Genomic DNA, 26,577 nt, shown 5'->3' on the forward strand with positions numbered 1-26,577 from the left:
GCACACAGCACACAGACCCCCGGATTCAGACAGAGGTCACGTCTGTCTTCCTCTGCCTTCCTCCCAATCCACAGCCAGCACATCTCCCACATGACGAAGGTGGAAATGACCTGCTGACATAAAGCCAACCCCTATTCTCTCTCCTCTCTCTTCCCCCGCCCCCAACTCTGGGCTGTCCAAGGGCTGCAGAGAGACATGGACGCCCAGTGACGCTGGTACTTCAGATAAGAACTGGAATCCTTGCCAAGGCTGCACCCTCTGCCCACAGCTAGAAGGACAACACTCAGTGCTCCTTATCACCCCCTCTTCTGATGCTCCAGAACCTGTCCTTGGCCCTGATGGGGCTGGTTGGTTCCCCTCTTCACCCTTGGGAAAGTGGGGAGGGGCAGGACTGTGGTGCACCCTGGGCCCAGCTCTCAGAGGAGCCCCCTCCAGGGATCTGCAGGCTGAATTGAAGGTGGTGAAGACCCTGAGGTGTTTTCTGCACTCCCAGCCCAGGGGCCTTTCCTTATGTCTCAAAAAAGAAGGTATGCAAACCATACCCCAAGAACGACTGGAGGCTTCTAGGCCTCCCAGGCTTCCTGAGATACAGGACATGCATAACTTGGTCGGGGGTAGATTCAACATATTAATCTGAACTTTAGAAAAGCCACACCCAACCCAGAATCACATCCCCGAACAAGAGGCAGCCCTGGAATGTCACGTGTCCACATGAAAATGCATTATGTAACTTTTTTTAACACGCGGTAAAGAACAAGTATGTGGGCCTTCAATCCTATTGTTCCCAGGAGCATCCAAGTACAAATCTCTGTGCAGGTTTCGATTCTGAACTTGGAGTATAAATGTGCATGATTACCTACAAACACGGCATTCTTATTATGATTACATATCTGATCTGAGTTCTTGAAGAAGACCAAGATAGTAAAAGAGTTATCCTGAAACTTAAGGGCTTTATTGGGGGGAGGGGGGGGTGCTTTAATATTGTATTTTATGAAGTTTTCTTGTATTAGGAATACAGAAAGCCCTCTCTAACAAGCTGCATCACTGTTGCACAGTTTTGGTTGTTGGGATGCAGTACAGCATCCATGGGTACATCCTACTATGACTAAAATTTCTGAGAATAAAAAAGACTGCCAGATTTGGACAGACTAAACAATAGCCACTATTACAAAAGTTCATATAACAAAATTGTCAATGTAAACCCTCCGAACTCAATTCACAGTTCTGAAGGGCCTAATACTTAGCAGGCAGGTAACATTCACTGATTTGGACAGAACTAAGATGTACTAGGCATAAATCTCCCCCTGCCAGCTATGAGACAGGGTGGAGGAAAAGATGCAGGGAGGTAGATATTTGTGATAAACCCGGCTGTCCCCTTGGCCCTCCCAGACCACACGGGGCTCCACATCTGAAGGGCTGGGTTCTGGTGCCAGCTCTGCCACTTTTCTGAGCTTCAGTCTCCTTACGTGCAAAGCAGAAACAATACCCACTCTACTGTTTCACAAGGATTAAATAAAACATCCAATAAGATGATACTGTGGAAATCACAAAACACTGTACAAATGTGAAGTTCAAATATGTAATATTTAGTTGTGGGATCTAGGCATAAAAAAGGCAATTGGAGGAGCTTTCTCAAATACCAAAGGGGGAAAAATTGCAAACAGCTCTGAATTGGCTCGAAGCTGAGTGATCCCAGCAGAATTGAGAGCAGCACAAAAGGACACATAATATCCTAGGGCTCAGAGGGATGAGCAGCCAAGTGCCCTATCAATCCTGCAACGCTATCACTCAGTTGAAAATAACTCATTCCCGTCACAACACACCTTCCATTCCAGAAAATCTCCCTTGATCCCACTGAATTTTGTATGAACCTTAGTGGATAATGGAAAAAAAAAAAAAAAAGTTTTCCCTTTTGTATAAGAATTCATCATTTTAGAAGGGATAAAATAAGAGTCACTATTACAAAAGTTGATTTAACAAAGCTATTGGTAGAAACCATCAGACTTTTCCAAGCGACTAGAAATCTGACAACCCGTGTGTGACAGAAGCCTGCTTGCTCCAGATCAGAATTCTGTTTATGGTGCAATCAAATGAAGAAAGATATAAGGGGTTGGACAAAAAAGCACATAGCGTGCTACCCTTTGCAGACAAAGAAAAAGAGGAAATAAGGAAACATGCATATGTTACTACAGGATGTATCTGATACGGGATGTATCTGAAGGCTAAGACAGAAATAAGGGACAGGAATGACAGAGACAAATGGAGCAGAGGGACTAAAGTAGGAGTGGCACTACTTAGTGTGTTTATAGTTTTGACTTTTGGAATCACGTTAATATTATAGACATTAAAACTTTTAAATTAAATTTAACAGGGATGAGATGGAGGGAAAATACCCCTAAAGTAGAAGCAAATTAATAGACAAATGAACCTGACTGTATTTCAAATGAAACCATAGCCATGCGGAAGGAGAAAGAAGTAACCAAGTAGCTTATGAACATCTGACAGACAGTCTCAGTCTTGGGCAGGACTGTAGTGAGGGAAGAACTGCAAGTTAAGTGCTGAACTCTTTTCAGGAGGTTTGTTGAGTTTGTGAAGCAATACGGACAAATCAATGCTGAAATTATTTCAGATGTATTATAGGACTTGACAAATGAAATAATGCATCAATGTTGTTGGGAGCCAGGGTCTCACTGTGGGAGGAGGGATAGAGAAATGTAGAAGGGAGGAGGGCTTGAAAGAACCCTCTGGGGATGGACTGGAATTGGCAGTATTGGTGTGAATTCATTATATGTTTACTACACACATACGCACTTACATATATAGTATGTATACATGTGTGTAAATGCATATATTTCCCAGCTCTGTCTATTGAAAGGATCTAGAAGCAGAGATACCCAGAGTTATGAGCACACCTGGAACCCAGGATCTTGGTCTCTAATACCATTTCCCATGAAAAGAAACCAGTAGTCTTGGGTGAAATGGCTGATTCCAGGGGCAGGGCAGAATATGTACGAGATGAAACAAGTAAAGTAGTACTGAAATTAATAAATAACCCAAACAAGCAAATAAAAGCATGATGTGGGCATGCCATAAGGACACAGGAGCCAGAGCAATGCCTCTAGCTGGCCAAACCTGTGATAGTTTGAGCCCTCAAAAGTTGTAACTAAGGATAGTAATGAATTATAAAGTATTTTTTAAAACCAGTCTACACCCTTATAGATGACAAATAAAAAGCACATGAGATAAATCACTAATAAGTGAATTCAAATAAAGGGTACAAGGATCATTCACTATGCTATTCTTATTCTTACAACTTTTCTGTAGTTTGAAAAAGATTTTAAGTGTTTGGAAACTGTAACCTTAGTAGTCAAATGCAAATTTACATTTTATGTATTCATTTCTGCTTACCAGCTAGACTGCAGGCTCCTTACGGAAATGGACAATGTTGTCCATTTCTTATGTTTTCCTTTCCATGTTTGTCTCTCTCCTATGATGCCCCCTTTCAAAATGCACAAAATGTACCCCCAAAAAATGCACACAACAAAACAAGCCTACTCCCTAGGAGGCCAGAGTGCACTGGGACTGAAAGCCCACAGTTCCTGAGATCTCCCAGGAGCACAAAATGAGTGTGTCCGAGCCCAGACACGCCATCTGGAGCAGCCTCCACACCAGCCTGCCATCTTCCCTTGTCATTTACAGCCTCATGGGGTGGTAGATTGGCTGTCTCCCGGTTGTTAGAAAATCTTCCCTCAGGTCCATGTACTTTTGTAAGGAGCAATTTCTCAGGGAGGAATCTCCCTGCCAGCTGGACAACGACCAAGCGTCTTATGGTGGCCGGTCTGCCAGCACCTTGTCCACTGAGGCGCCGGAAGAAGTCACAGCCAGAGCGTGTCATCGGGCTTTGCTTCCCTCTTGGCTCCTGGTTCCTGCTGCAGACCTGACTTCATCCTGGCACTGACCTGCTCAGAATACTTCATGGCTCCTCACTGCTGCCCTCAAGAATCAAGGTCAAATGCTTCAGGCTGGCACCCAGGGCCTTCTAGCCTTATCCCACAGGCTATTCCAGCTTTGTTTCCCCTTCTTACAGATGTTCACCTTGCATTTTGGCTACACTCTTCTCAATTCCTCAACCCTCTGAGCCTTGGTTCAAAGAGCTCCATTCACCTGAACAGCCTTCTCCCACCTCTGAATTCCAGCTCACCTTCCAAGACCCAGCTTCCCGTGCCTCCTCTCGCCACCCCATCCAGAATCTGCCCTCCCGTGAATCACCACTGCACTCTGCTCACTGAACACCAAGGCACGGGGGGGGGGGGGGGGGGGGGGGGTGGTGGTGTGTGTGTGTGTGTGTGTGTGTGTGTGTGTGTGTGTGTCCCCTCCTGTGAGTCACTAGTGTACTCTGCTCCCCGAACACCAAGACGTGTGTGTGCGCGCGTGCGCACGCACAAGCACAGGCCGTCTCAGCTGGCCCCCACAACGCGGTATCCGGAGCAGAACCCAGCTCGATGCCTTACCCCAACCTCACTGGGGAGTGTCCACTGTGAGGGAGGAGCTGTTCTCACCCTCACTGTACAGACACTGAGGAAACTGAGGCTCTGGGAGGTTGGTCACACAAGCCCATCTAGCTCCTGAGCGAACACTCCTAAGGATCTCAACGTGGGCACATAGGAGGCAGAGGGAAGAGAGGGTACAGTATGAAGGGATGAGTTTCAAAAACCAGCGTATAGTCAGTCCAGAAGGGGCCTTAAACCCCAAAGTAAGACATTGAGGTTGCTTCCCTGGGGGGCCATGGGGAAGCCACAGAAGTTGGATGGGAGAGGCCTTAACCGCTTTGCAACAGGAGCTACTCTTGATGAGGCCAAAAGAAGGAGCACATGGTGGTGAGCAGGCCGGGAGGCACTCTAATCAATGGGGGAGGCTGGGTGGACTCACCATCGAGAGAAACGCAAGTTGAACGTAACATGTTTCTGATAAAATTCCCACCTTTTTTAATAATTCAGAAAAACACCTATGAGCCTGCCACCGCTGACCCCAACCCCTCCCCCTCCCCGATCACGTTCACCTCCACCCCTTTCACGCTGGGGCGCGAGGTCTGGCGCACCCTGTGTCCGCATCCCGGTTAACACGGACCCCACAGCGCCTGGTGATGCCCACCTGCCATGTAAACATTCCCCGCCTATGTGTTCAGGAAAGAGAGCTGGGGTGGTCAGGGCAGAACAGAGACGAGATGGAGAAGACACCACTGAGGAGCCCTGTTCCTAGGCCTCGAGCTCTGGGCGGCTGCCATGGAAAAGAGGAAGCAGACCCCATGTGCCCCAGGGGGTAGGTGGATGTTTAAGATTTATTTCATCACAATCTAAGGAAGAAATTTCTAATAGTCAAAGTCCACCAAAAACGAATGGGTGGCCTTGGGAGGTAGCAGTTTCCCCAGAGGGGTGCATACAGGGAAAAGTACTTTTCTGATGGAAAAGTACTAGCGCCTCAGCAGGGCACCTGGAGCATGGGATGCTGTAGAGACCTGCTGTCTGCCTCCCCAGGCCCACACCACATCCCGTGTCCCATCAGGCCGGCACGTGGCAACACACCGCCCTGGGTTCTGTTCAACAGCCCCTATAACTGAGTCTCTCCGGCCTCCTCTATGGCTCTAAGGGACAGCAGGGCCCCTGACTGCTGAGAACTGGACCCTTCCTCACTTTCTGCTCATTTCCCTGGGCAGAAGCCTGGCACCCTCCTTTAGACATGGCAGCCAAGAAATCCGGTGGCATCAACACCAGGAAGCCAAAGGGCTAAGAGTTCAGACGAAAAGGCCAGGAGGGGTTCTGACTTAGAGCAGCCACACCATGACGCACACACAGGCCCTTCAGATGGAGCGAGAAACAGACAAGAACAAGCAGAAGGCCCTGAGATGTACCCACCGGAACCCGTCTAACCCCTGCAGGATCTGGGCCTGCGCTGCCAGGGAGCTGACAGTTCCCTGTAGGGGAGCCCACCCAGGCTGTGGCCCCTCTCTCTAGTAATAACAGAAACAAACCTCGTATGTATTTTGATTTTTATCTGGAGCCTTCAACGTGTCTTCACATTCCCTGTGCCACAGGCCCCTCACTACTTCGCGTGGGACAAGCAGGGTGAGGATTTTCACTCCTGTCTCACAAAGGCCAAAATCGAGGTTCCACAAGGTACTGTACTGGCCCCACGCATGTGCCCTATACACAGGGACCCCGGGGCTCCTAACCAATTGCTCTTTCCCTGGGGTGCCGACTCCTGCCTCCTGGCTCAGGAGCTGCACAGAGTGGACACTTACTGGTCAGGATGAGGGAGAGAGGGGCAGGGAAGAATGCACTGCTTACCCCCACATTCGATTTTCTTCCACAGCCCAACTCAGGCTCAGAGGAAGGTGACAGCACCCTTTCTGCTCACCTCCCCAGGAAGCGCCCACCACTCCGGGAAAGACCCTCTGTGCCTGGAACCAGCCATCCTTCCTCCTGGAAGCCCCCACCCTCTCCAGGGGCTGGGCACTGGCCCCACACCCTACAGAGAATTCCCCAAACCCTGCCATTGCCCAGGATTTACTGGCCCTGACATCCTGCTCTCTGGGAGCCCCGGCTCAGTCAAGGCTGCTGGAGAGCGAGCGCTTAGCCTGAAGCAGCCACTGCATTCAAATGTCAGTGCAGGGCCAACGTGGCTGCCACAAAGGCAAAAGGATGACCCACAGTTTGCTCTGGAATCTGTTATTTCTCAAGTGCCCCATAAAATAAATGGGCCACTAAAAATCATGTTGATTTAGAGATAGGGCTTTTTTTGGGGGTTGTAATGCTATTTTTAACCGGACCCACACAAATAAAATTTAGACAAATTAAATACTTTGAAATATACCCACACGCAGAAAACAAACACAAACAAGCACAGAAACCTCCAGTGAACAAGGCTAATCACTAGGACTCAGATGTCTAGTAAAACTGAGGAATCAGAAATTCACAACGCCCCCCCCCCCAAGAAAAAACAAAAAGGCAGCATTTATAAAAAGGTAAAAAGTAGGGGGAAGTTGAGAGTAACCCACTAATTTTTATCAGCAGAGGCCAGTCTTCCTTAGACCTAAACTATTTCCTCTACACAAACATAAAGGAAATAAAACAGAATGAAAAAGTAGTTTGGTTCAAAAAATATTTTTATATTTAAATCTGTTTTTTGGAAAGCATGCAAATTCAGCTTCTGTTCAAGAAACTATGTTTTGTTTTATTTTAAAAATCAACAATAAAGTGTGATATTTCACAGTAAAAATACATTTAATATTGGCACTGGTTCAGTTGAAAGTTCATCAGAATCATTGGCTTTGCTCCAGTTTTCCCTCCATCAACCACAAAAAGCCAAGATTAGCCCAAGTATGTTCTTACTCTGTGTGTGAGACAAAGGCCGGAACAGGAGCAGTGGCCTTGGGAGGCAGCACTCCATCACTAAAATCTGCTCCTTTACCAAGAAGACCCAAGGAGGGGAAGAAAGCCGACCCCTGACAGAATCCTTTATTGGCATGCCAGGCACTGGCCACCAAGAAGTGGAGGGGAGTCACTGGCTGCCACAAGGGACAAGAGAAAATGAAGGGCCCTTGTTCGCACAGTAAATGTGTTGAGGAACACACTTAACAACCATATTTCTAATCATCCAACCACATTACGACCGCTCTTTGGGAACTCATGACTGAAATAAACCCCCTGGTGAATACTTTGAGCGCCTCCTAATTTTTCTGTTTGCAAAGGTTTGGGTGTGCTGAGATTTTCTCAAAGCAACCCTCCCTCCCTTTTTGTGCATGTCCTTGACTGCTTTTATTGACATACAAGCCTGTGACGATGCTTTAAATAGCAAACAGTTTCCATCTTTTGGGAAGATGAACCATTTTCAAAGTAGATGTCTCCTAGATTTTAATGATTAGGTTGAGTTATCCACTGTGACGGCAGGTGAGAGGGCTGGGTACATGTGGCACTTACCCTACGCTACAGGAATGGGGACGGGGTGGAATGAACAATGCTCCACCTGTCTGGTCTTCCCTCATCTCCCCTGGTCCTTTCTGACCCCCTGCTGCTCGCACTCTGTACCCCGCCACCCTAAAGCTCACTCGTTTTCCCCAAGGTATAGAGCTCTCTTTTAGCTCCCAGCCACTGTGCATGCTGTTCCCCCTCTGCTCCTCCACATACCATCCCCCTCGGCTGGGTAGGCCTGTAAGGACATCTCTCCAGCGTCCTTACAGTCTCACTCGTGTAGAATTTGTCTCATGGCCCTGCAATTGTTATTTAATATTCTCTTTAACACACTAGACTGTAAGGTCCGGGAAGGAGGGGCTGCGTCTGTCTTATCTTTGTATATTGGTTCCTTATCACAAACCCAGGCCATTAGTAGTTGCTCGATAATAACAGGCTGAGTAAATTTAATAAACAGTACCACAGGCTCACGATCATGTCAAAGCCATGGATTATGGGCTCTGCGTTAGATGTATCAGATCACAAATGCCCGTGTAACTTTCTACCACTTAAAACTGTACCCATCAATGTCATCAAAAACAAAAAACAAAAACAAAGATAGCCAGAGTCCTGTACAAGTCTAAAAGAGCCATACGTGGAAATAAACTGTCTCGGGCTTCTTAGACTGAAACACACCTTCCTTTCCCCACGTCTCCCTGTCTGAGGACAGAGGAGCAGTCTCTCTCTTTGAAGACGGGGTTTCCATGGCTACCGAAAAACTTTCCATTGCAGAAAATTTCCCCCAATGACGAGAATCCTTGCAGGTTGCGTCCTAAAAGTTACAGACTTCTTGTTCCATTCTGTTTTTTTTAAAAAAAATACATTTTAAGAGATATTCTTCAAAAACATGGGCTCTCTCGCCTGGCATCACTTTCTCTGAATGAACTCATCCCTCAATCAAATGAGCCGAGCCAACACCATACTTTTTCCATGGCAGGCTTCAAACACTGCTGCTTAAGAAGTCACCTGAGAAACACACCTCACTAGACTTGACAGATTCCAGTTTTTGAAGAAAAATAAGAAAAATGTGTACCTGAAGACTGACTGGGAGATGGTAGAATCATTAAAATTAAACATGTGTGACGGTACCAGCCCCCCCAGGGCACGGTGGACTTGGGCAGTGAGTTTGCTATATGAAAGGGCCTGGTTAGCTGAACGCTGGACCTGCCTGTGCAAACATCTGCTGGTGGGTCTCACTACTGATGAGCAACACTGGTCCAGGGAAGAAGCTGGAACTGAGCCCACCTGCTGGGATGTCCTCAAAGCAACACCTGTAGGAATTTCAGCCCCAGTCCCACCACTGGCTAGGTCAAAGGCAAATCGCCTGGTGAGAGGCACTGAGAGGAGGTGGAGTCTCCCTCCCAGCAGGAGTTCCTCCTAGAAGAGCAGGATGGGTGGGAAGTGCCCTTGCTGAGTCACCAGGCTTAGTTGAGAGCAAGGAACAAGCATCCTATTATAGGGCAGGGATACAGAGGGATGCACCCGAGAAACAGGATCCCAAAGGACCCCTTGAGCTATAATGGGACTCGTTCCCATGCAGTTTTAAGAGGAAAAAGAGACCAGTTTCTCTGAAGACTCCATATTCCACTCGTCCACTTTGCTTTGACTAATTAATTCTGGGAACAGAAACTGACAAAGCATGGAGAACAGACAAGCTCAGGATGTATCAGCCCATCCCACAGGGGGCTCCCGCTCACCAGACACAGAAAGGACTTCCAACTGACGAGATAAGCAGATCTAGATTTAATCCCTACCTTACTAGGAATTCCTTACTTACAGCTGTGTGATTTTGAGAAAAAGGTTAAACTCTCTGAGCTTTGCATTCCTCATCTGTAAAACAGAGGCAAAGCCACTTCATCAAAGCAATAGAGAAAGGTGCCTGGCATATCTTAGCTACTATATTAACAATTATAAGCAATAAAAAATTCTCTCATACAATCCATACCCCCGAGTTGACAATCAAATCCACAGATCACTCCTTGTCATTGGGGAGACACTGGACCACGACTATCTTCCGCATCAACTCCCCCGTTTCCACCTCACCATGGCCCTGCGCCAGAGCTCTCCTCACTCCATTCCACCCTGCAAGGCACCAGCTTTACCTTCCAGGACCAGCTCTCCTCCATCACCGTATTTTCAAACACCTCAACAGCTCCCATTAAGAAACCCTGCCTCCCTCATTGGGTGTTCCCAACTATACATCCATGTTCTGCCCACTGCTCACCGGCCAGCACAGAGCATCCTAGCAGCCTTGCTGGCCACCTCGCTGGCTCCCGACACACATGGTACACCTGCCTTTCTTACCACTGGCCTGGTTTGGAATGTGCCCTCCTTTCCCTTCATCCTTACAAATGCCCATCCTTCAATGCCCAACCTGAGTCCAGCTTCCTAAGAGAGCCCTCTCTGCCCAGACAACCCTCCATTCCAGTCCTTGGGCACAGGGCACACTGCTAGATACAGACAGTGCTAAAGGACACTCGACTTAGAGCTAGAGAGGGAGGGACCAGGCGACTTCCAGGGAGGGAGCATGCCATTGCCCACTGGATTAGAACCCTTCAGATGCAGCAAAAGCCTCTGACCCAGAAGCTGTAAAGTTCCAAATGCTTGGAGGCCCCAAGGCCACCCGAAGATGACTTAAACCAAGATTTATTTCAAGGGAAAGATCTTTTATCCCTGAATCCAAACCAACCTCTTATGACAATCAGGCTTAGAGAAATGAGGCTAGTGCTTCAAGTGCCACTCCAGGTCCTGGAGAGATGTGGGGCCCTGGAGAGAAGAGCTGGGAAGTGAGTGTTCAGACTGCAAATAAGGCTTTTCAAACACAGGAACCTCCTTCTGGAAGGAAACTGCAAGCTGGCCAGTGCTGAGCACATCTCATATTTGGAAAGGTCTCTTCAGTTTACAAAATCCCTTCCCATCCACTTCTCTCCTAGGTCCTTAGGACAGCCCTGGAGGAAAAATTACAGGGCAGGTGGAGCTCTCCAAGTCTAGGGATGAAAAAGCCTTGACCTGGAGACGTGAATTACACTGACAGAAGTCACGATTCTAAAAAGTACGGAACCAGGACGGGAGCCGGGGCGCTGACCTCTCAACTCGCACTTGTCCCACTACAACATGTGGAAACAAATAACCACAGCAAATAATGCCCTTGGCCAAAGGATGCCAACCACAGCACTGCCACAGCCCCAGCTGGGCTATCTACACTGTCTCTGTAGAGACTAAAGAGTCTAACACACATTTCAAGCTGGGTGAGCCCAGACCACATCACCCCAGACCTAGTGAGCAGGGTCTCCCTTGGCTGAGGCCCCTCCCCCATCAGACCTCCCTCCACTACGCCTCTGCCCTCTTTGCTGATGACCTCAGCGAATGCCTGCCCAAAGTGCAAGGCGCATGTCCAGTACCCCATCCCCCCTCACCCAGTGCACCATAGTCCCCGCCTTCCTCTGAACTTCCTTGTCACTGTCTTGGCCTCCCCTCACTCATCAGCCCTTCCTTGTGCCCTCTGGAATTGCTGCTCCTGTACCTTCAACCTCTTCAAAGGGACCCATTCTCCTCACTTTGATGGAAGCCTGGGTCTCCCTCGAGCTTATTGCTTTGCTTCCCTTGCAGTCCTTCAAACCCCACCTACCTCGGGGTCTCAAGGTGTAGTTGACGGCCCCCTTGGGTTCTGGTTCCTCTTTATATCTAGACCAATACTCCCTCATCCTGCTATAAAGAAAACCCTGTTCCTCTGAGGATAGTGCCATGGGCTACGTGACCTTCTCCCCCTCCCGTGTCTTCTCCTGAAGACTGATGCTCCTGGCTCCCAGCCTTCCTTTCCACCCCAAGGTCTACCATCATTCTGGGGGACCCCAGAAGCCAAGCCCTGGCTTTTCAACTCCCTGACATGTTCATCTCCAGTGACCTCCTCCTCCATGCCATGTCTGCCACCCAATCCCACCATCAAACCCCAAGTTTTAAACCCCAAATCATGAATTCAAGCTTTCTGCTCTCCGACTACCACCTCCTTTCATCCCAGCTGACTTGCCCAATAACTTCCACTACAAACATTTTAACCTCTTTGGAATGTCCAGCCATTGACCCCTGCATTTTCTCTCAATCTGTTCAGCCTCTCCTTCCCTCTTAATCTACCTTTGGTTTCATGACCCATCAGTGATCTGCTCAGTGATGTTCTTACTGAGACCCTAAACTCTCTTCCGTCTTTTCACTGTACATAGATAGCAAAATTGTCACCCTAGATGAGCTCAAGTACTCCTTTTCTCCACGCCTGGGTAAGAGCAGTCGAGCATGGCTACAGAAAGTCATTCAGTGGGACAGACTGACATCAATATAGATTCGCCATTACCAGCTTCCAGTGGGACTTCAATGCTACCTATCACCTACCTCGGTTCTCTGGCCTACTCTCTCCCTGACTCCCTGTAATGACTATTTTGAGCCTTCCCCACTCTCTTCAGACATATGATTCTGCCACTTACCCACTCAGCCTCAGCAGTAAACCTTGCCTCCTGCCTCAGAAAAACTAGCAATCAGGCAGGAATGCTCCCAGCTTCCCACAACCAAACCAAACTTGCACCTGTCCCATTTTCTCTTCCTCTCTTCTCACTACAAAGAACAGCACCTTCTCTCAGTACAACCTGTCTTCTGACATCTTAATAAATTGAATTTTCCAATCCATGAACAACACATATCCTTTCATTTTTGGGGGTCTTTAATTTCTTCAGCCAAGTTTTATGTAGAAGAGGCCTTGTACATCTTTCATTACATTTATTCCTTGGACTCTTGCTTTCTTTTGGGGGGGGAGGCAGGGAGGGTTTATCTTCCATGTCTCTGTCGAACATTTTGAACATATGTAATATAGTTATAATGATCCTTTTTGTCTCCTTTTCTGGTAATTCTAACATCTGTTTTTCTGCTTCTTTGCATCCCTAGTAACCTTGGATTGAATGCCAGACATTGTAAGTTTTATCTTGTTGGGTGCTAGATATTTCTGCTTTCCTATAAATAATTTCATGTTTTGTTCTGGGATGCAGTTAGGTAACTTGGATCAAACTGTCTGATCCTTTTGGGTCTTGCTTTGATGATTTGTCAGGTCAATCTGGAGCACTGCTCAGTCTGGGACTAATACTTCCTCACTACTGAGGCAAATCCCCCCCAATCCTTCTCTGCCCAATGTATGAATTGTGAGTTTTTCCAGGCTGGCTGGTGAGAACAGCAATGTTCCTGGCCCTCTGTGAGCACTGAACACCATCCTCTCTAATTCACCTGAATGCTCTTTCCCCACGTTAGGTAGTTTGCTCACATACATGTGTGGAAAAGTACTCCACTCCATACTTAGGGGACCTCCTGCTTATCTCTAGAGTTCTCGCCTCTCCACTACTCTGTCCTGCACACTTCGGCCACCTTGGTCCCCGCAGACTCTTCACTTCATGTTCTCAACTCAGGGAGAAGACACTGCCTGGGTTCCCATTTATATGCCAAGGCCCAGGAACTCTTTCTTAAGCCAGTGAGCTGTGACAGTCATGAAGCTCGTTTAGTTTATTTCCCATTTCTCAGGGATCGCTGTCCTTCATTGTCTGATGTTCCCTGTCTTGAACACCATTGTTTTACATATATTATCTGTTTTCGGTTTTGTTATTGTTTCAGGTGGGAAGATGAATGTGGTATCTGGTATCCTCTCGTGAAAGAAGCAGAAATCTTTTAATTCTATTTTTAAATCTATTTTATCAAGTCACAGGTCATGAGCAAACCAAATGTACACAATTTAGACTTACAGTCTGGCTAATGTTGACACCATGCAAACAATACCGCAATCAAGATGAGGAACATTTATAATACGTCTCAGAAAGTTCTCTCATTCCCTTTCCCAGTCCACTCTTCTTCCTCCCGCCCTGGAAAATCAATAACCTCACTTCTGTATTATAGATTAATTTTGCCTCTTCCAAAATTTCACTGTATATTCTTTCTTGTAGCTGGCTTCTTTCCCTCAGCAAAATGTTGTTGTGCTTCACTGAATTCATACTTCTTCCTTTTTATTGCTGAATAGTATTCCAATGTCTGAACACACCACAATTTCCTTATCTATTTACCTGTTGATAGACATCTGGGTTTTTCCAATTTAGAGCTACTATGAACAAAGCTCTATGAATATTTACATACAAGTCATTTTGTGGACATAGGTTTTCATTTCTCTTGGGAAAATATCTAGAAATGGAACAGCTGAGCCATATGGTAAGTATATGTTTAACTTCATGAGAAACTGACAAACCTTTCCAAAGTGGTTGTACCATATTATATTTCTATGAGCAATGTATGAGCATATTAGTCACTCTGTACTCTTGCCAACATCTGATACTGCCAGTCTTTTTTATTTCAGCTATTGTACTACATAAAGTATGTACATACTCCCTATATATAGAAGATTATTGCAGTTTTAACTGGCACAGATGACTCATGATACTGAATATTTCTACATGTCATTGGCTATTTGCATATAATCTTTTGTGAAGTATCTGTTCAATTAAAATTTTGCCAATTTTTAATTGGGCTATCTAACTTAAGAGTTCTTTGTCTATTTAAGATACCAACCTTTCATCAGATATTTATACTGTGAATATTTTCTTTCATTGTGTGACTTCCTTTCAATTTCTTATTTCTGAAGGGCAGGAATCATTTTAGAAAATATTGATAATTTCAGCTTTTTAACTAGATCTAGGGTCCATTTCAAATCAGTATTTGTGTCTAGTATTACCTAAAGTTCAAGGTTTTGGGTTGGTTGTTTTTTGCAGGTATCCAGTTTTCCCGGCATTTTATTGAAAAGATGATCCTATCCTTTCTCCATTGAATTACTTAGCACCTTTGTCAAAAAGCTGTTGACCATATACATGTATTTCTGGATTTTCTCTTCCATTCATTCAATTGTTCTATCTTTTTATGTGTGTGTGTGTGTGTGTATATATATATGTCTTTATTGATTTCAGAGAGAGGAAGGGAGAGGGGGGGAGAGAGAAAAACATCAATGATGAGACATTAATAGGCTGCCTCCTGCACGGCCCCAACTGGGGATCAAGCCTGCAACCATGTGCCCTGACCGGGAATCGAACCTCAGTCTCCTGGATCATAGGTCGATGCTCAACCACTGAGCCATGCCGGCCGGGCTAGTGTATCTATCCTTATGTCAACATAAAGATAGATACATAAAACAACACTGCATGTACTGTAGCTTTATGGCAAGTTTTGAAATCAGGTAGTATAAGTCCTCTAACTTTGTTCATCAAGATTGTTTTAGTTATTATGGGTCCTTTGAAATTATACATAAATATCAGAATCATCTTGCTAGTTTCTATAAAAAGACTATTAAGAGTTATGGAAACAGCCTTGGCCGGGTGGCTCAGTTGGTTGGAGTGTCATCCCATACACCAAAAAGGTTGTGGACCGATTCCCCATCGGGCACATCCCTGGGCTGCAGATCAATCCCCAATAGGGGCACATGCAGAGGCAACCAATCAATGCTTCTCTTGAATCAAAGTTTCTCTCTCTCTCCCTGGCCCCTTCCTCTCTCTCAAATCAATAAACATATCCTTAGGTGAGGATTTTTAAAAAAAGATTTATGGGGACAGCACTGAATGCATAGATAAATTTGAGGAATGCACAGATAAATTTGACATCTTAGCAACATTGAGTCTTCCAATCCATAACCATCTTTAGATCATCTTTAATTTTACTAATCAGTGTTTTGTAGTTTTCAGTGTAGAGGTCTTTCATATCTGTTCTCATTTTCATTCTTCAGTATTTTAATTTGTTGATGCTATTGTAAATATTCTCTCAAATTTCATTTTCCACAAGCTTGTAGCTTGTATATAGGAATAAAGTTGATTTTTGTATACTGACCTTTATCCTGTGACCTTGCTAAATTCACTTATTAATTCTGGCAGGATTTTGGTCAATTCATTTTCTCTCACCATTGTAGTCCCAATGCCTAGAAAGATGCTTGGCAAATACACTAGTACTATGGAGGCACTTGAAAAAAAATCATTAAATGAATGCATTCAAGCCATTTTTTTTCTTAAGAAGGCTAAGACAAAGGAAAAAGTTATCTAGCAAGATTTTCTGCTTATTAGTCTGTTATATTGAACCCAACCAGGTGGTGCAGGATCAGCCCTACATATTGCCTCCAGGCCAAACAGTTGTCCTTGTCCACACTATTGAGGACCAAGGTCATTAAGAAAGGTCCCCACCAGGAAATCTGCAATTTCTCAGTGTTCTTTTGGACAGGCAACCTAGATTCTCGGAACACTGTGGATCCGCACCCTCATTCCATCCTCAGAGATACACCTCTGAATCTCAGAGCTCTGTTTTACTTCAGAGAAAATATTTTTTCACAGTATCTTTGTTTAAAATCAGACAGTGCCCAACAACTCACTCTGTGCCTCTCCCTATGTGTCATCATCTCACACACCAGGGCAGTCATGACGGCTCTCCTCTGCTCGGTGGGACCCGTGAACGCTGTCTCATGTGGCAGGGAGACACTTATGTCTTGGGTGTCTACATTTGCTGAAATATTAAAATGAAACTCCAGGAAAGGAACAAGTGCTAAATGTTAGTTTAAAAAAAAAAAGCTCCCTATACTATGGCTATACTGGTCTTTGCATACTGAGCTGCCTTGCTATACCATTATTTGATCTCTGTAGGCAATTTTACCAGCCTGTAAATGAATAAGTATTACATAGGAGAAAAAAAGACTAGCTGAGGTTGACACTAGCATAGCATCTTAGAGGCAATCGTCAAATATGTTTCTCACAAGAAGTCAAATTATTAAATTCATAAATATCCCTTCCACTGTAAAAGTGATAGCAATGGTTAATGCCACCAATCCCATAGGGAACACAGGAAAATTATGGTTTTAATTTCAACCATTAAAGTACCGGCAGCTTTATGAAGAGCTGGGTCTGCACATGAAAGCACCGCAATGAATTCTCTTCCCCTGGGACTTGGGATCAACAGACTCAACAGCCTGCCCTGCAACACGGATACACTCAGCTACCTCTCCCCTTCCCCTGAACTGTACATCCACCAAGCAGAGTGCAGTGGAGGGAAGGCTGCTGATGGAGGAGCTGCTTAGGACAGAGCTCTTCATCGGCAAAATGGGTGCCCAGGAGGGCACACGCGGCCGGAGGTGCCTCCCGGGTTGTCAGGGATCTTTGCCGTGTATTATATAGAAGAACTCGGTCAGGGACAGATGATAGCCACAGCTGACAAGTGAGAGAGCTCTCCCGAATCTGTTGCTAGTGCCTGGCTGCTGTCCACTGCTGTTGCCAGGGAAACAGACGTCAGCTTGATGGAAACAAGGATCAGCGAAAACTTTCACTTACCTCGTTTCCACTGATCCCGACAGCCATTTCTATGGAAACAGCAGCTGCGAGCCAGCGGCAGAGGGGTTACCACTCACTTGTTAATGTCAGGTGTGGCTACCAGCCTGTGCACTTCAGGTACCGTGGTACCCACAGCACCAGGATCCAGCTGTCAGCTACCCCCGACAGCCTTTTAACTCTGCAACAAGAAAGTGAAGTGTTTAAAAGTATATATAAACGTTCAGCTTGGTTCTTCATTTGAAAAAGGAATCTCGCGTTCTTCCATTTGAAGCTGAAGTGGGGCTTAACTGCTTGTTCTACCAAAGCCAAACCATGTGAAGTCACCAGAGGACTAGGGAGCTCTCCCACAGCTTTCAGCTCCACTCACAGCATTACTTCCCAATTCAGGAAAAGAGACATCCAACCGTGTGGGCAAACCTTTTGCATATTAGCCTAGACAAGACAACGACAGATACAGCTAAATATTGGGAATTACTTTGCTATAAATGATCATTAGGAGTGTCTTCTTGAAATTCTGGCAGCTTAATCATCACTAATTACACCAGGAAAAAATTTTTTTTTAATTGTAAGAACTATCTACAAAGAACCCTCCACAATTTGTTTTTTCTGAGTCTGTTGGTCAAGATACAAAATTAACTCACGGACTCAGTACAATTTCATTCTGTAACATAGTGGTAACCAGGCATGCTGACAGCCTGGTTATCCCATTACCTAACAATCTGCCTTTCAACATTGTAAGCAACTCGGCTACTCCTTTAAGATGCAAGTTATGTCAGAGGAGTATGTACAGGAAGAAATTTTGTTGTTCCTTTTCTATCAGCAGAGGCTGGTCAAGTGTTGAATGAGAGCAAAATCGAATCCCAGTCATGAATAATTCATAAGAGTGCCTACTCCCAGAGGGTATGTCACCACTTATAAAATACTCACAAGCAATACAGCCACTATCTACCCTGATACGTTTGTCTCCTTTGCCAACGTTCAAGGGGGAGCAATCTCTGATTTACCGTGGCTCATACTGGTGTGAATTTAAATGGACCAGGGTGCAAATGACAATGCCCCAAACCTGCTCCTATTCTGTATAATTCTGATATGATACAGTTGACAGTCCCACCACTACCATCACCTTCCCTCTCCCTTCTCCACACACCAGCAGTTAAACAAGAAAAGCAGCCATGCCTGGGTCTCTGTCTAGGCCCTGGGACCTGATGCAACTAGAATGGGGCATCGGAAGGATGCAATAGCGAAATTCAGAATAAACGCATGGTTTGAAAATCACTTTTCTATAATGATTGACCTCATCCATGTCCCCACAAAACTTTTAAAGTTAAGATACACAGGCCTCAGCCAATCAATGACAACTCTCATCACTGATGTTTCCATCTCTCTCCCTCTCCCTTCCTCTCTCTGAAACCAATAAAGACATTTTAAAAAAGAAAGAAAGAAACAGGCCTAAAGTAATATAAAATTGGATTAATGATTTAAAAAGATAACCTGTGACCTGGTAGATTTGCAACTTATTGGTACACAAAGACACAAATTAATTTAGAGCTGAATGATCTGGAATTTATAGACATAGGTTGAATTTACATTCAATCTTAGATCATAAAATGGGGCTTACACAGAGCATTTATCTTCCAACAACATACAAGGACTGCTTAAGAAAAGAAGTGGTTCAAATATTTTTCATAAGATGCTGGCAAAACCATAGCTTTGAAATCATAGGCAACTTACAAATGATTTTCATCTACTCTTTAAGCAGGCCCAGGAGGTGGTTTATGTAGTAATACCCTTTAGTAATAATTGGCTATGTCATATATATACACACATGTGTATATAATAAAGCATTTAAGAGTATAACTTCGACTTTTCACTAATTCAGGCCTACCTTGTCCAATAAGTATTAATTGGTTTAAAAGGACTGAGTTGATTAGGTTTTCCTTGCATCAAATCCTATTTTATATATTCCTACTTGAGCCATCATAATAACAACAATGGCCAAGCACTCTACACTCTTGCTTGCTGAATCCTCACACAACTCTACACAGTTGGTATTATTAGCTGCATTTCAGACAGAAAAGTAAGATTCAAAGAGGTAAGTAATTTGCCCCAAATCTCACGTAAAGGTAGAGCAAAGATGCAAGTCTTGATGATCCAACTCTAAAGCCACTGTGTTACAAAAATGCCATTGCCTACCCCTATTTGTGCCACAAAAACAAAATCACTATTAGACATAACATCCATTGCAATGATTCAGAGCTGCAGAATCCTGTCCAGCTGACACAGTCTCCTCTTCGAGGGCACAGAATACAGTATTAACGTGTGGACAAAGCACGTTCTCTGACCATTTCCAGGAAATCCAGAGAATGGTATCCTTCAGATAATTTCCACTTCACCGGGGGGGGGGGGGGGGGTGGCATGGATTTAATATACAGATACATTAAACGAGTAAAATCCTCTGTATGGTTTTCAAAGCCCTTCTACATTCCTTAGCTGATTTAAAGCCAGCCACCCAGGGGGGAAGGCACATGGTGGGATCACCCCTGTTTGATGAGGAGACTGAGGCTCAGGGCTACTAAGTGAAGTGCCAGAGTTAGCGTGTGACACTGGCTGGACCAGAATCCAGGTCTTCTAGTTCCCCTTTCATCTACCAGTCCCCTCCTCGGTGTCTGAACCCCACCTGTGGGGACTACTCCAGCTTATGGCAGGTGTGCCCAGCATCGGGGGAGTCCTGCAGGTGAAGAACCGAGCCCACTGCCCATGGCACCCCTTCAATGACGCTAAAGAAGCAAAGCACCAAAACACCAATGTGTTCTCTTATTTTGCCTATTTACCAACAAAAACCTCAAAAGACGCAAGGAGTTAATCTCCCTCTCTCTCTAAAAATCAAGAAAAACATTTTTAAATAAACAAACAAACAATTTTAAAAGTGAAAAATTACCAAGCTTCTAAAAAGCCGCAGGACAGGAGCTGCAGCCTGCCTGAATTGAAGATTTAAACGAGAATGCTTTCTAGTCGCTGGTCATAATGGGACCATCTCCTCAGTGACAACTTAATGTGAAGCTGCAACACAAGTTAGAGTCACTCTCAGCTTCTCCCAAGGCACACTGTGTAGTCCGTAAACGTTGTACTCACCTTGAGAAAAGGGGTCCGTTGTAAAACCAAAGGTTTTCCCAAAGCATCTACCTTAGAATGTTTTAAAAATATACCAACAACACATCACGTGGCAGATTAAAATCAGTTAAAGAATAAATAGGATGGCCTGGCCACACAAAAGAGAAGGAGCCAAGGACCAGAAACAGATATTTCCCAGTGGTTAACAGACTTAAAGACACACATCGTCACTTCACTATTCTTCATCAGAGGCTACGGCATGGCCCTAAGTTTCTAAAACAGAGGAGTCTTCTGTATTGGTCGGATGGGCCCTCAGGGTCTTTGTAACACTTTTAACATTTACATCGTTCTGGATTTGTAATCTCTCCAGTGTGCCCTAAAAAACTGTCATGAACTAAGATTAAAATTAAAATATTTTAAATTTGCTTTAACAAGAAGATGAATACAAATGACCCATTTTTATTTTTGGTTGCTCTGGGGGAAAATCAAGGGGAACGGCTGGGCAGAGAAGCCCAGGAAATAGTTCAGGCAGGTGGGAACCTGCCAGCTCCTAAATTTCCCCAACAGATGCCTCAACATCTTTCAAGGTCCAGCTGACAGCCCCTTGGTCCACACCTCTACTCTAGCTTTGCCCTCCTGTGCTGCTTAACAAGAGTCTCTACCAGACAATGACTGTCTGAACATTAGGCCTCCGTCTGGGTCTTAGACATCTTGGCACCCCTGGCCTCTGGCCCAGAGCCGGGCACTCGACAGAGCTCAGGAAATGCTGGCCCAATTAGCCCACGTGGCTGAGAGGCCCTGCTTTGCAGACCCGGTTCTTACTTCACATGAAACACCCCTCCGCATTTCCTACCCAAGTGGCCTCCACCTCCGGGGTAGTGGGGTGGGTCTGCAGCCCCTGGGAACAGGAACTGACAAGTGAAATCACTAGGGAGCCTTTGATTTTATTTTTAAAAATTTGTGTCGTTTGCATTCTTGTTCATAAGGGATCTGGCTTTGCTTTGATACTAAAATGTTTAAATTACTTGTAAATTTAATTATTTCCCCCCAAATATAGTTTGGTAAACTGGTTGTTCCACAAGGGTGGGTGCCCTTTTTAATCCCCCAATTTGGGTCCCCCTGGGGGTGCGTATTTAATGCCCACCTTTCTAATGGGGAGCCCCCTCCTCCCACCTTTTCCTTTTTCCCTTTTTAAGCAGCCTCGGCCTCGTGGAGCCAGGGGCCGGTTCCTGCTCTGCAAGCTGGGAGATAAGGCGCGTCACTGGCACTGTTGAAATTAGTGGTTTCCATGGCCTCAGTCAGTTTAGTTGGGTTTGGAGACAGGAGGCGCCAAGGAAGTCACAACAGGACTGCTGTTGACCTTGGACAGGCTGTTCCTGTGGCCGAGTTAAGCAAGATGCTGTTTCTCCAGAGATAAATTCCACCCTTACAATCCCAACACCAACCTGAGCCACAGAGGCTCATTAGGAGGGGGGCACATTTAAAGTACTAAGTGAAAGAACATGAGGCTTGAGGAGCCACTTGTCTGCAGAAGGAAGCTGTGTTAGGGGTGGGGGACCAGGGTATGCCCCCCCCCCCGCCCGCTCCTCTCAGTGGGGGACACGGCTCCCAGGCCACTTCTAGACAGGCCTTCACAGGACGGCATGTGTCCAGGTGTGAAGCTGGCCCCACTGGGTCAGGGGAGTTCCAAAGCCTTACCCCCACACACAGGCAGGGAGGCTAGAGGGAGCAAGCAGAGGTGGCTGGCTTGGCCTCCCACTCTGGAAAGGGCGATGTGGAGAAAAATTCGATAGAGGCCTCTCCCCTGACTCAGCGGTACATGAAGACATCACTTCCCCAAGATACAAGCTCCGCAAGCCCCGAAAGAAGATAAAGTAAGTGCCGAGATGACGAGAAACTCACTCGGAAACAAGTCCATCAACAGTGTTTCCTGAGGATGTCTGCACTTGGTGGGTAACAGAGGCTCCTCTGGGGAGGTGGGACCTCCTGCGCCCCCCCTCCACCCCCACCAACAGTTACACTCCCCCAGCTGGAGCCACTTCTGAGAGCGCCTTGATGGTCCCGGCTCCCTTCCCTGGGGTTCTTACTCCCCTTTCTGCGGTACCTGCAGGATGGGAGGATGCACAGCTGCCCCGAGGGGCTCTGCAAGGGCCACTCCAGGCAGGGCAGAGCCCAGAAACACCAGAAGTCCCCTTCCTGAGCCAGTCCCCCTGAGCCCTCTCTATACCAGGTCAGTCACAGAGCTGAGGTGGTAAACTAAATGAAATTCCAAAAACAGTGACTGAACATCAGTGACAGTGACTATGATGAGACCAAAAAACATGTATGTGCAAAAGCTGATCAGAAAGAATCACAGTTCAATCCAAAAGCAACACACGGAGGAAACATCAGTGACAGTGACTATGATGAGACCAAAAAACATGTATGTGCAAAAGCTGATCATTCCTCTGCATTTAAAGGAAGACTCTACCAGTTAAGATTAAAAATGAATTAGAGGAAAAACTCTCCCAGTGACAGCAACAGAAAACCAAGCTGATAAATGATCCTGAGACAAAAGACGTAAGATTTTGAAATCTGTTCAGTATTTATGTGCAAATCTAGGCTTCTTTCTCCTTCACAATGAAATCTAAAACACCCTGGAAATACTCATGATTATTACAAAGGGCCAGGTTATATACCGACGGGGATGAAACCTCAACCGACACCCTTTCCTGGGGGAGACCAAGGTTGGGACTCCTTTCCCTCACTGGTAATACACTTCTGCACATGGGCAAATTAATGTAACTGGCTTCAGGGAAACGTTTTCATTAAATTAATAGTGTTTGGCAAGCGTCAGAAAACACAGGATCTCACAGACAGATATAGGCAGAAAGAATCACAGTTCAATCCAAAAGCAACACACGGAGGAAACATCAGAGTCCACACGCATGCAGAGGAGCCACGGGGGCACCTGGGGGGGACACAGAGCCGCCCACCACACACGAGGCAGAATGTGCAACATGGATCCAACTGCTTACCCACTAAGGACACCAAGAACCAGGTTAAGGACGAAAAATGAGCCAAGGATTATCAGACTAACAAAATACACCCATGGCCACTCCCATCCTATCGCATCATTTACCTGTAAAATGCAAGGAGATCAGTTATCAGTTATCTATTTACTAAAGAGCGGAGCCCCGGGAGCAGCTGCCAGACCACACGGGGCTTTGATGGAAGATTAGCGCTCCCAGGACAAGGACCCCACCTAGGGCCTTCCATTTTTTTGTCTTCAAATAAAGACAAGTTCTGCTGCTGAATTCTGTGGCCTACCAAAAGTCAGCCGGGATCAGCTCATTTAGCTACTGTCTTGTACCAATTAATCTGCATTATATTTGGATCCAGACCAATCAAGCAATTATACACGTGTCTCATTTTAGGACAGACAAAAGGGCAAAGCAATGGAAACTATTTAAATCCCAAGCAACAAACGCTGATTAATTTCTGGTCAATAACTATTCTATAGCTTTCTTGCATGAAGGCTGGTGAGGTTCCAGGAAACATCGAGATTTGGGAAGCCTCAGCAGAAAAGAAAGCATCTTAGAGGATGTGTAAAGCGCTTGGCACCCACCCGGCGGCCCCCATCTAGCAAAGCCTGTGTGGTCTTGGCAACTATCCTCAGGACTCTGCTTTCAAGATGAAAGAGGTGTAGCTTACCCGCTCAATACACCAAGTACAAGATTTAGTACGAAAAATGACCCAAAGATGACGAGACTGACAAAATACACCCAGGGCAATTCAAATCCCATAGCATCATTCATCTGTAAGAAATAAGATGGTCTCATAGGAGTGGGTTAATAAGGGAATCTAGTAAGGAGAGAGGGTCACGTTAGAGACAGCATTCTATACATTTAATGAAACATTTACTTAGATTCAAATAAACAACAGTAGCCAATACATATTCATTTTATATTCCCAACAGACACACACACACACACACACAGCCATCAAAGCTTTCAGGGCAAATGGAGTCAACTTTGGCCACCAGTGGGGAAATCAGCTGGGACTTGGCTCTTCTTCACAGGAAGCTGCCTCGATAAGGGATTTTCAGAAAAGCGCTTAGCAGAGGACAAAAGTAGTGCTTAGCTGAAAACTATTTTCTATTCTGTCCAAGTTGTTAGTACTTTTGTTGCTTTTAAAATTTGTGATGATTGCTCGGCTGGGCTTGACTCAGCGGTTAAGCATCAACTTAAGATCCAGGAGATCACAGTTCGATTCCCGGTCAGAGCACACGCCTAGGTTGGGGGCTCAGTCCCCAGTTGGGGACATGCAGGAGGTAGCCAATCAGTGACAACTCTCTCATCATTCATGTTTCTTTCTCTCTCTCTTCCTCCCTTCCTCTCTCTGAAATCAATAAAGATATATTTTTTTAAAAAATTGATGGTGGAAAAGTCTTAGTTATAGAGACAAATTGGCAACATTTGACTCTATAAAGTCTGTTCTTTTTAAAAAAAAAACAAAAACTTAAAACAATAACTTTCCATTGGAAGCCAACCATCCAAGGAAACTCAACCCATCTTAAATCTGGATGGCCCTCAAGCAGTAAATCAAGCACAGCTAAACTAATGCAGAGAAGGTGAGCATTCTGAAGTCAGCAAGCTGACATACTCAAGGGTGCTCTTAGGAATGAGATTTTTAAGACTGTACCACAGAAAGGACCCAGGAGTAGGAAAAGGCCCTTATCTCACACACTTATCTTGGACCTGGATGACCCAGCCAGGGAAAGCTGGCCTCAGCTGGAGCTGACTGGCTCATCTAGAGGAACCCCAAGGCCCCTACTGTGGGACAAGCTCAAGCAGGACAGTCAGACGTGGCCTCCCTGACAGATGCTCCCAGGAGAGGTTTGGTCATGAGCAGCTTTCATGCTGGAGCAAACAGGTGCTTTAAGGTTCACGGCTGGCTGGAACTTACCAACAGCACAGGTCAGTGGTAAATTGGGCAAATGCTTCTCCCAGGAAGGAGATGCTAAGGACCAGTCAGGGACAGGATGAATGGCCCCAGGCCTGATTTTGCTGGAACACCCAGAATCTCCAGTATACAGAACTATATACACTCTGGGCTGATTCATGGCTCTTCCCTTGCAGGTGCGAGCCCTTCAGCCTTTACGCATGTGCTTTCCTCCACACTATGTGGCTCCAGGTTTTAGCTTACAGAATGAGGCTCATGCATTTCACTGCCTCATACAGAAGCCAAACAGGAAAAGAGAACATAAAAAAAAAATTACCTAACATCTGTTGCTGAAATCTAGGGAAAGGGCATTAAATCCCTTATGAAACACCTGTTTGGCCACATGAAAACTGATGTGCTTAATAGAACTCATATCAGCCTGCACATCTTACACTGGCAATTACAGTAATGAATGAGCCAAGGCCATGGCTGCAATTGTTGATCTAATTAAGCTGGATAAACTAATTTCAGCAGGAAGGCAGAGGGTAGTTCTTCCAAAGCAACTACGCCACCAAACTTATTTAAAAACCCATGTGTGGAGGACAAGAAACAGGCTGCCTGGTGTAGTGGCCAGAGCCCAGCCTGCATTCAGGACCTTCCAAAGGGACCTCTCTGGGTCTGTTTCCTCTCTGCTGGAACAGGAGTGTGCGTGACAGGAGAGTGCATGCTCACAGGTTGGGAGAAACATGTTCAAGTCCAGGACTCCCACCAGGAGGCCCCACTTTTCTACAGCTCTGGCTAAGTCAGTGGGCTGAGCCCTCCCTCTGCTTCCCCACCCTCATTCAGGCCTCAGTCTTGTGGTCCAGGAAATGGCTCTAGTAACAGCGGTCTGCTCCACTTGGGAGGGGCATTTTTTGCCCCCCATTCAAGACCCTTTTAATTTCTTAAGAGTGTTTGACAGATTCACATTTACTCAAATCAGAAATATCACCTGGAATGATAGCTGGGAGCTGGGGGCTGGGAGAAAGGCTAGAGCTAAACAAAGGCCACAGGAGACTCTAAATCTCCAGCAGTTGGGGAAGAGAAATGGAGCTCAAGCTTTAAGGGCCAGTCTTTCTCTTAACTAAACCTTCTCAACCCAGTCTCTTCTCACAGGCTAGTGTTCCTTA

The 26,577-nt window shown here is 45.7% G+C and overlaps 1 protein-coding gene across 4 annotated transcripts in view; it reads right to left on the minus strand.

Moving 5' to 3' along the window:
• CACNA1D (calcium voltage-gated channel subunit alpha1 D) overlaps positions 1 to 26,577 on the minus strand; it is a gene marked incomplete at its 5' end in the record, with an annotated part of 288,308 nt that overhangs the window by 103,464 nt on the left and 158,267 nt on the right. For 2 of the 4 annotated variants that reach the window (XM_081159099.1, XM_081159098.1), the window contains one exon: positions 23,503 to 23,606. In XM_081159099.1, the coding sequence (XP_081015225.1) occupies positions 23,503 to 23,606 (104 nt within the window). Of the gene's footprint in view, positions 1 to 23,502; positions 23,607 to 24,178; positions 24,283 to 26,577 lie in introns of all 4 variants that reach the window. The other 2 variants (XM_081159100.1, XM_081159101.1) reach the window with 1 other exon arrangement.

This window comes from Miniopterus schreibersii (genome assembly GCF_964146895.1).
Source record: "Miniopterus schreibersii genome assembly, chromosome: 15".
Taxonomy (NCBI): domain Eukaryota; kingdom Metazoa; phylum Chordata; class Mammalia; order Chiroptera; family Miniopteridae; genus Miniopterus; species Miniopterus schreibersii.